This window comes from Setaria viridis, chromosome 6 (genome assembly GCF_005286985.2).
Source record: "Setaria viridis chromosome 6, Setaria_viridis_v4.0, whole genome shotgun sequence".
NCBI lineage: Eukaryota > Viridiplantae > Streptophyta > Magnoliopsida > Poales > Poaceae > Setaria > Setaria viridis.
Window position 1 is genome coordinate 23,096,309 of NC_048268.2, and position 11,141 is coordinate 23,107,449.

At 46.3% G+C, this 11,141-nt stretch overlaps 1 protein-coding gene across 1 annotated transcript; it reads right to left on the reverse strand.

Moving 5' to 3' along the window:
• Positions 1-330: 330 nt before the first annotated feature.
• Positions 331-3,743, reverse strand: LOC117861323 (peptidyl-prolyl cis-trans isomerase, chloroplastic). Its single transcript, XM_034744854.2, has 7 exons — positions 3,529-3,743; positions 2,246-2,536; positions 1,961-2,160; positions 1,396-1,631; positions 979-1,121; positions 793-864; positions 331-706 (listed from the first exon to the last, which is right to left on the reverse strand). Exons 1-7 carry the CDS (start codon positions 3,637-3,639, stop codon positions 479-481), a joined length of 1,281 nt encoding a protein of 426 aa, XP_034600745.1. The 5' UTR covers positions 3,640-3,743; the 3' UTR covers positions 331-478.
• Between the last annotated feature and the right edge of the window lie 7,398 nt (positions 3,744-11,141).

Here is an 11,141-nt window from a genome sequence, read left to right on the forward strand (position 1 = left end):
CATTGGCCCAGCAAACCATATATATCTGTACCACGAATGGGATGACACATCTACAAATATAGAGGGAGCAAATACCAATATAAATCCCTTTTGAACATAATTAAGAGGGTAGAAATAGTTTATCTGGCCACATGAGCGCTCAAGGGAAAAACAGGAGAGACACGCAAGACAGAAAAGCGACCTATCCATGACGGGCTGCAGAAACTAATGCCCATCAGAATTTGGAAAGTCCATAGCAAGCAGAATGTATATTTCGGTTTCATATCCGAAATCCTTTACAGTGAATTAAATTCAAGCCCAACATGCCATTGGCATGGGACAACCGATCAATAACTCTGAACTTTCAATTAATATTGAATTCCGCATGACACAAAACCTCATTATTAACAAGAGAGAAGGATATAAGAGTTAGATATTATAGTGCTTTACATCGATTTCAAGACAGAATTGCCGACAAGGAACTCTGATACAAAACACGTTATCCTGCAATCTTGTAGCTTGGGTTGACAAGGTTGTCCAAGCCTGAAATGACTTGGATTGATTCGATGACATCCCCAACTTTGACATCCGCCAAGTAATCCTCATTTTCAGTTACATATCCAAATACCGCATACCGCCCATCCAATATATTGGCATTGCTTGGTGTTAGCTCACTCTCTTTTAAGAGCCAAAAGACTTGACTAGAAGCTGAATTATCATCAAATTCCTGTCATGGAATGCAGTTATCTCATGTTAGATGTTAAATATTCAGATAGTGCATATGCTGATATGCTTAATCTGCACGACTCTTACTTCTCTAGCCATTGCCATAGTTCCAAATGCATTAAAAGGAAGTTTTGTTTGAGCCTTGTAGCGGCCAAGTTCCTGAAAATCATGACCTCGTGAAACATAAGAAAAGGCATATTCGAATACAGCAGCCAAAAATTTTGAGCACCGATGAAATGAAAAGACAAAGAAGATAAGGCTGCTTCTGCTTACTTCAAGTGTTTCACCATATACAGGAGCCTTATCACCATCAACCATTATTTCAAGAGGTACTGTGCGAATTTTGCCAGTGCTGGGATCAATAAATCCCTCAGCTGGTCCCTCTGGATCTCCGGTTTGAACAACAAAGCCGTCAGCTGCAGAAGAACCAACACAGTTCAGAAAAAGCTCACTGACATCTAGGAAAACTTGTCCATATAAAAACTGAACGTTATAATGGTATGATAATGGGCTCTGAACTGTAAAATGCATATGCTACTTGTTAAGAGACGAGTACATAGTCACTACTCCCACACATGAAACTCACATTTAATAGAACTTAATGGATATCAAACTGCAACATAATAACAAATGCTGGAAGATGCAAGAAAGAGACAATAACTGGTATGAAGCACTCAAAGATTGAATTACCTCTTTGGATTTCCATGCCATCATAGAATTTACGTTCCACCAGATCTATGAAGTTCCCCGCAGTCACAGGAGCATTGTATCCATCCAGAACTATCCGAAATACACAATCTTCTATGTTGGGATTGTCCTTAATTTTAACCTTCATATCCACAGCAGCTCTTCCTTTGAGAAGAGGCATGTTGCTGTACTCTTCTGGTATTTCAAAGGGAAAGCCATCAACCATGTCTTCTTCTACACTGCAGAAATGCAATGTCCCAGGAAGATCTCAGCTGCAGAGTCAATGACAAGGTATAAATGAGAAGAGCTGTTTCATAACAGTTCTTACATCTATTTAGAGGCAGATACAATTCTGTTCTTTAGTTCTTTAGCACTAGAGAGTTATTTGTTAACAAGAACTTTTGCTCAGCAAGCAAGAATATTATATTGATAGATATAGATACCACAATTTTACAGCAAGAAACTTTCGCATGTGGCTCACAGAAATAGATTTAGGAACTACTACAGCTTTGCTTAGCACTGGCAGGAAAACAGGCACGGTAGTTTTGCTTCAAGGAAGTTTACTCACGTTCCAACATACTGGAGCAGTTCTTTCTGCTTTGGAGCTACTGCATCCCTATTTTTGTCTTCAACAATTCTTTGAAGCTCATCAAGTCCAACAGCCAATTTATTCAATAAGTCTTCTCCATTTGCTCTTTTGGACTCAGCAAGACCAGCAAGAATTAAGTCTCTCCCATTGTTCAGTGCTCTTGATGCTTGTCTGACATTCTAGAATTTAAGGGAAATTCATAAGTTCCAGAAAACAGCTGTAAATCAGAGTGATGACGAAAGGTGCCTCAAATGCATGACTTACCCTTTCAACTGAATCCAAGGCCCTAACACCAGCAACCTTGAGACTGTCAGTGATATCCTCCAGTGGCTTTTGAACCTCACGAATAGCTTTGTTATCTATTGGCAAAGCATATCTCAGTAAAGCACCAGGATCTTTAATGGGAGGCCCAGAGATCAGAACGGAGACATCTGGAAGAACAGGTTCAAGAGGAGAAGCATAGGCCGGCGATCCAATTGCTGGTGCGCTAGTGATTAATCCAACTGATAATGCAACTGAAATTGCACATTCTTTCCAGCTGAAGTTGTTTCTTTTCTGCAAGGTTGTAAGAAAAAATTGAAACATGTAACAGGGAACATTGTGTCAACTAAGAAGAGCTCACAACATGAAACTTCAGTCAGCAAGAGTGGTGCATCCAAATGCAGCAGCAGTCATACTGCACATCCTCAGCATAAATTGTATCTCCAAAGCACACAATGCTCAGAACATGACCAGGACAGCAATAGGAGAGTTTTTATGAAAGTTGAGATGCATGGTCACTAACATGGTTGTAAAGGTCTTATAATACATTGAAGAACATAAATCAAGGTTTACTTCAGCAAAAAACTAGTCTTCCAGCTTCAAATCTTTGAGAAAAAAACCAGGGCTAACATTGTTTTCCTCTATTACACTAAGTAGTACCATTTAATTCATGGGGATTCTCAAGACTTCCCACTAGATTAATTGGTATTCCATGATTGTCCACTCTACTGTTTATATGACAGGTGACTGAATTGTTGAATCAGCAGTTTTCCTTTAACTACACGACTTTGCGTCTTTTTCACAGACTGCTCAACTCTACATCACAAATTATACCTATTTTGTAGAATTTGAAATTGCAAACATTGAGAAACCACACAAATAGGCACTTATATCCTGATAAAAAAATATCTAAACCTTGCTACCCCTATCAACACAGGAAGCTCAAAATCCCCTTTCCCTGATCTTACCAAACCATTAACTGACTCGCATACACAATTGCCATCAATTTACAGCTTCAATTTAAAACAAATCTTCACAAGTACATTTCAATGCATCAATATTTCAATCCTTCAGTTTACAATTTCAATCAAGTGCCTGGAAAGGCTCCACATGCCAGAATTGATAGGCACCGGCATGATTCACCCATCAAGCCCAAGCTGCAATGCAGCAACGCGGCACCATCAAGCCTGAGCCACATTGCTACAGAACATCGAAACCTATGTCCTAGTTCCACACGCACGAAAAGAGAAACAAGGAGAAATGCAGCCGGAGCCCAGGAAGCTGACCTCTCCTCCGCCGAGCGCGCACCGGGCGACGGCGCGGCGGCCGCGGGTCGGGAGCGGCGGCAGCGACGGGCGGCTGCAGCAGCAGCGGGAGGAGGCGAGCGCTGCCGCCATGTAGTGGGGTGAGGGTTAGTGGGAGTGGGGCGGGGGATTGGTCGATTGGAGGAGACAGTAGAGGGGGAGAAGAGACGAGGCGACCGTGGTGGAAAACTGGAGACTGGAGACGAGATGGTTCGTGCCGGTGGTGGGTCGGTGAGGTGGATAAGGCGGGGGCGCCCGGGGGCGCCCTGCGATTGGTGGGCGCGCCGCTGAGGTGGATAACGTGAAGGATAAGCCTCCCCTCGAATAGAATATGCTATTATAACTTTCTTATTTCAAAAATAGTATTTTATTATAATTCATCTATTTAAATATATGCCATTACCATATCATTTTCTCGGTCTTGAACCGTATGGACAAAAATATCCCACGCCTCTTTTTTCTACCTTATTGACTAGGGGTCCACATGTCATAACATTTCTTTCTTGCCCGATCACTGTGACCATGGAGGGGAGGGGTGACCTGCGGACACGAAGGGAGGCGCTTTGTAGCCATGGATCACAGGTGATCACCGTCTATGGAGGGTAGAGGAGCGGACACCGACGGAAGGTTTCGAAGTTCGGGCATGGCCATGCTGGTAGCAAGGTGGCATCCTCGTTGGCGCCCCTGCCTTCCCTTCCCCATCAACTTTTCTCTACCCCATGATCTTCTTCCTCTGTTGATGGTATCGGGAAGGGCATGGGAGCTGCTCGCATGTGAGTATGAAGGTAAGGGGAGCTGCTCGCTAGTGGTGCAAAAGATGCTTGCAGAGGCGAGGAAGGATGCTGCCGGTAGAGGTAATGGAGCTCGAGCTATGGAACTCATTGCCGAAATTGTCGGATCTGGTCATTTGGGAGAGGGAGACTCGTCATCCGCGATTCAAAGGCAACAGCCCTGCCTCCACTATCATAGCCACACTCCCTATCCACCACCACCATGGCCTCGTCTGGGAGGCACTCCCCTGCGTCCCAACGCTGGTGGGAGGCCTTCCTCACGTGCACATGCAATGGTGCCCTCCAATAGGTCCTGCCTCCTCACCATTTCCAATGGCAAGAGGAAGAGTGCAAAGGGGAGGGAGACCGGAGTAGGAAGGGGAACATGCATGGGGATGGGACGGTATGGGTGTGGAAGGAAGAAAGGAGAGATGAAGGGGATTACGTGTGGGCCTGCGTGCTAGCAAGATTGTGAGAAAGACGTAGTATGGGCATATTGGGTAATATGAAAGTACTATGGTATGCTCGTGGGTCCAAGAGCATCAAAGACATAGAAAATGTCATGGGTCAAGTAAACTAAGAATTGTAATGATCTGTTTCCAAATAGGTGAATTGTAATGACAAACATCCAAACTCGAATATTTGTAATGGCACCGTTACAATTAATTGTATAGGTATCATGGCATCTTGACATCTTCGGAGAATATTAGAGGATACCACTAGTAGAAGAATGTAGGATGGTATATGCTTCATGTCTTTTTCTTGATAATGGAAGATGTTCTATTTTAGCACATGATTTATAAGTTTAGAAAAAAAGAAGAAAATGGTCTCTTATATACGTAGACATAAGCCCCTTATACATATGAGAACTAGTTATATTTTACTTATTCACCTTTAGATACGAAGATAAGTCTACAATTATGTCATACTTTCCCTGGTTGTAAGTTTTTTAAAACTTAACATGGTCTCCAAAATGTGCTTTGTTCACCAACATTTATATAAACATATCACTATAGATTAAATAACAATATATCATGAAAATAATTTTAATGATCAATCTGTAAATATTAATTCTGTGCTATCAATTTACATGTGTTTTTTATAAATTTGATGGTTAAAGTTTTATTTTTTATTTAAATACTAATATAAATTATATGTGGACTCCGAGATGGTAGTAAATTTAGCACAGCTTATTCCAATAAATTTGTAACAGATTATCCAATAAACTTGTCACAAACCATTCAAAGTAGTACAATTAAGGTCAATATGTAGTAATTTTTAAGCATTTTAGAGCTGACAATTCTGAATCCTACTAAATTGTCACTCGGGGTCAGCCCAACACAACCCAACTGTTGTGAGTTTGCCCACCTTATGTTGCGGAACTAGAAAAGGGATGGCAGTCGAACGGGTAATTCTTTGAATTTTAAGATAGCACAAAATGATTTTAAGAGTGGACATAATTTAGGATGGCTGAACTATAAAATGCATAACTAAAACTCGATTTTTGCCTTATCTCGCCAAAAAAGAAAAGAGAAAAAAGAGTGGCGGAAACATCAACCTCTCTTTCACCTGTATACATACTTTTATAATTAAAAATGAGATTGATGTTTTTACTAGAACTATTAGAAACACATAGTAGATAAAGATCTGAACGATGAGATAGACGAAGTCATTACATGTGCTTTATTTTCAATGGGCATGTCACATGTACTTATAATACCCTAGCTCATTAGTGTTCCGATTTCATCCGTCGTGATCCATGTATCCCGTTCCATTGGAATTAGTCCCATCTTTGGAGGCACCTACTGGTATTTTTAATTATAAATAAGGGTGAAAAATGTACAGGTTACAAGGCCTCAGGCCCAAATAAAGATCCTAACTTGCGAGATACATTAAGGGAGATCCTAATTAGTCCCATTACTAAGATCCTAACTTACGAGATACATTAAGGGAGATCCTAATTAGTCCCACCTTAGTAGTCTAAGTAGGTGTGGGCTCGCTTTATAAGCCTTCGTGTTTGAAAGTAGCAGCTTCTGGTTAAACCTTTTACACGGAATAAGGATAAAATTATAAAAGAGGTGCTATGCGTATGCGAGCCCATCCCACGTGAGGAGCTGGTCCGTAAGTAGACTTTAGAATCGGGGTGTTACAGTTTCACCAAAATAATAAAGAACCAAAAATACAAGCACACAAGCTAAGTCAAATTTTAGCTAGCAGTCCAGTAGCTGTTAGCGCGTCGCCCCTCTTGGGCGACACGGGCAGAACCATAGCCGCCGCCGCCGCCACCAAGCCCCTCCACCTTCTCCCAGCCATGCCGCCGCTAGAGCCGATCGTCGGAAGCTCGTGCGGCGGTGAGGACGGCGGCGGCGAGGCAATCCCAGCTGGTTTTCTCCATAACCCGGCTGGATTTGGGAAACGAGGTCCCGTGGAGGCGTGCCATGGCAGCTCCGCCGCCTGAACTCCTTGCAGCATGAGCCATCTACTGTCTGTGGGTTGTGGCCGCGCATGGTGCGGCTGCGCGCGTGAAAGGGTGGTGAGGCGGCTGCATTGGAGGTGGTGGACGGTGTGGGCGTGTCTCAGTCCGGCGTCGCCGGATCAGTCCCCCAACGATGTGAATCTCCGTTCCCTCGATGCGGTGGCCTCCTCCTTGTTCAAGATCGACTGCGCCGGGGTGGCCTTATGGTCGTTGTTGGTGACCTCGTGGCCACCGATTGCGCTCTGGGGCCACTGGCTCTAGGGCCACCTCCCACAGTTGTTGCCTGCGCCGGTTCTGGAGGGAGATTGGTGGTGTGGTTGCTGTCGGTTTGGCCACCGCCGCCGTGCTTCCACCTGAGCCTTGCATCTGCCTCCAATGATTGGTTGGATTTGCTTACCGGGGCAGGATGGCTGGATTTTGGTAATTACATTCATGAGCATCGTGCTTGCAATAAGTACTCAAGACCTAGCCGTGCGGTGGGTGTGGTATGGGACGCATTCTGTCAACGTCATGTTTCAAAAGAAACGTGTGCGACTGCCACCACGCTCAACCCGGTGAGACTCCTTGTCTTGTTGGATTCCGTTGGATTTTCTAAAAATCGTGTAGTGACACTTTGGCGGTGCAGGGATGCAGAGGAAACTATCCCTGTAGACACAGGGGTAGTGCCAGATCCTTTGACTACAACATCTGTTCCTTTTGAGGACGTGATTGTTGAAGAGGTACCCGAGGTTGACCCGGGTCGTCTTGGAGCTACGATGTCGATGCTTCAAGACGTGATTCGCTCGGTAGAGGAGCCTGATGCTGCATCAGGCTCGGGGAGTGCCGGCCTATCCTCGTCCTCTAGCAGAGTGCTGGCTGTAGTTGAGAAATCCAAGCGAGCGACTGCTCCAGGTAAATGCCTGTATTTAGTTATTGTAGTCATAGTTGGTAGCTGATATGGTGAATGTTGTAGGTGCTGCTCTGGGTACAGTTCCTCTTATGGAGAGTACCCAAAGGCCAGTACTTAGCCCGCCTTCTGACTCAGAGCTCTAGAGGGCCATGGATGTGTTTCGGGGCGTCCAGGTAGATATTGCTGATGTTACTGCAGGACCCAAGTGGTCGTGAGGCATGGAACTTACCATAACGTACTCGGACCTTTTCAGGAAAGAAACCACGAACTGGAGCAGGAGTGCGCCCGACTGAGAGAAGCGCTTCGGTTTCATGAAGTCGAGGCAAAATCCTTTGCCGTGGAACGCGCGGATCACGCTGTTCTGCAGGAGAAACTGGAGAGCCGCTATAAATCCTTGAACAAGAAGTATCAAGGTAAGCATTGCGACTACTTTGGGTGTGTCCAACTGTAGTTGGCTGTGGCCTAAGTTCTTTTGCTTTGTAGAGCTCAAGAAACAGGAGGCGTCTGCAAGGAACCAAGTCATTGATTGGAGGAACGCTCACGACTGAGTGGCAAATGAAGCCGAACATCTTCGGGCCGCGCTCGCTGAAGCAGAAGCTGCATGCAAGCACCAGCGGGCCCGAAAGATGCAGAACGGCGTGATGCTTGCCATGACCATGGTGGCGTGCAGAGATCATGCCCAGACCTTGGGACGACTTCATGGCGAACTCCAAGAACTGTCTAGAGCAGCCGAGGATTTGGTGAACGCCATCGCCCCCGTGGAAGGCGCAGGGCCGCAATCGCTAGTAGAACGACTAAGAGCTGCCCCGAGTAAAGTAGCAGGACTTTGCAGGACTGTTTGTAAGCAGGTGCTTGCAGTTGTGAAGTCCTACTACCCAAGGGCAGACTTGGCGGCAGCTAGTGATGGCGTGGCTCGTAACTGCACAGAGGAGGCCTATGCGCAGTACCTTGAGGAGGCGGAGCCCATTGCAGCCAAGATGTCAGAGTTCGTCTCCTTAGAGGAACTTTGAGCTTTTGTGTGTACTCTTGTTCTTGTCCCAAGTATGTCGATACTTTTGAATATCAAGATTTAGGATTTTGGAGTGTGTTGTCTTTCAAAAAATGTTGTTGAATCTTCGAAATGTTGCAACTCTGCTGTGCCCGATCTTTCAAGGGTGGAGCTCCGCCTCGCCCAACCTTGGGTCCTGGGGTTGGAGGTGCCCGACCCCTCGAGGGAGGGACTCCGCCTCGCCCGACCCCGAGTCCTAGGGTCGGAGGCGCCCGACCCTTCGAGAGTGGAACTCCGCCTCGCCAGACCCTAGGTCCCAGGGTTGAAGTAGTCAGAGCCTCCGTCATGTAGGCTAAGCTTCGCGTGTAGTAGTCCCGAGAGTCGAGTAGTCGTAATGCTGTTTGAGTACTCGTCTCCTGAAGGACACGGGTGTACTGTACTGGGCTGTCCTTTGTTGATGTACAGGTGTACCGCGTGCTCTTTTGTCCGTTTGCGGAGGCACGGGTGTACTGTGCTCCTTTATCTGTTGCAGCATGAGTGCGGTCACATGGGTGGAGTCAAGAGTCATCAGACTCATTGATCACGGGTGCACAGTAACTCTTGGACCGGTGGTAGTTGTGGCTTTCGGCTATAAATAGAGCCATCTGTTGGTCGAACCAACTCGAGCTTCTGAGTAGCAATGGATTGTCTGTGTTTGCTTCTGTTTGAGTATAGAGAGCCAGCAAAGAGCGCACCGGTGCTAGAAGATTCCTCGTAGATTAAGGCCACCTTGCCTCCACAGGCTCTTACGCTCGTAGGGATAGCCGCGATGCTAGAAGAATCCTCGTAGGAGGGTTCGTCGCCTGCCTCATCTCGTAGCTACTGATCCAGCGGAGTACGCACTGGAACTCGCAGCGAGTGATGGGTGGTGAGTGCCGCGGCCTTCATCCCATTCTGAAAGATGGTGGAGGTGCGGCCGTAGAGTAGATAGGCTTCGCAAGGCTAGCAAAAGAGCAGCCTTGGGTCCCTCTAGGCGCGTCTTCCCGGTTTTGACATTGCCGCTGTCCTGATGATGGCGGTAATGGAGTACCTGGACGTGCCTTGGGTAGGATGGCTGCGTTTTGCGCAGCTTCCTTGCATGTAGGCCCTTCCTGCGGTCGGCAGACCTGAGTGGCCTTGTGATATAGTAAAAGCCTGAGATTTAAATGCAGCCCGCCAGTAGGCAGTTGCTTGTAGTCTTTGTTGAGCTGAGTCCTTGTACTCGTATGTAACTTGATATATTCTTGTTTCAATAAAGAAGAGTTTCCTTTGTATTGATAGCGCGTTGAAGCGAACACCCTTCGAAGTCAATAACCGAGTAGCCGTCCCGAGTAGTCGCCTGGAAGTGAGTACTCGAGTGCTGCTACGGGTAATAGCAACAAAGGTGTTCTATATTCCAAGAGTTTGGAACCTGTTCACCTGAGAGCTCTTGGAGTTTGTAAGATCCGGGTCCTGTAACCTTTGATATGATGTAAGGGCCTTCCCATGGTGAATTGAGTTTGTGCAATCCTGATGTGTCTTGAATACGCTTAAGGACCATATCGCCCGAGTTAAAAGATCTTTCCCTGATGTTGCGATCGTGATAACGCCTTAAACTATCAAGGTATCTGGTAGATTGCACCAATGCTGCGCATCTTGTTTCTTCCAAACTGTCGATATCCGTTCGCCGTGTTTCTACGGCAAGCTCTTCGTCATATTGTTCGACGGATGGTGATTGCCACATGATATCGACGGGTAGTATAGCTTCTGAGCCATATACCAGGAAGTAAGGTGACAGCCCCGTAGTCTTGCATGGTTGGGTACGTAGGCCCCACAAGGTATTGGGTAACTCTTTGAGCCATCGGCCACCTTTGGTGTTGCCGACGTCATGTAGATGTTTCTTCAGAGCATCGAGTATCATGCCATTGGCACGCTCGACTTGACCATTGGCTCGCGGATGAGCAACCGAGACATAGCGGACGTCGATGCCGTTGTTCTCGCAATATTCCCAGAAGTCATGATTGTTGAAGTTTGACCCGAGATCGATGATAATCCTGTTGGGAAAACCATAACGATGTACGATTTCATCCAAGAAGTTGAGAACTCGGTCTGCCTTTGGGGAAGTGACTGGTTTGACCTCGATCCACTTGGTGAATTTGTCAATTGCCACGAGTACTCTGTTGAATCCTCCTGGCGCAGTTGGTAACAGGCCAATCATGTCAAGCCCCCAGCAGGCAAATGGCCATGTTGGAGGTATTGTGACCAGCTTGTAAGCCGGCACATGTTGCTGTTTGGTGAAGAATTGGCAACCTTTGCACTTCTGGACAAGTTGCTTGGCGTCGGCCAGAGCCATTGGCCAGTAGAACCCTGCTCTGAAGGCCTTGCCGACTAGTGTCCTTGAGGAGGCGTGGTTGCCGCAGATTCCTTTGTGAATTTCTTCTAGGATGTCTTGGCCATCTTCTCTGGTGACGCACT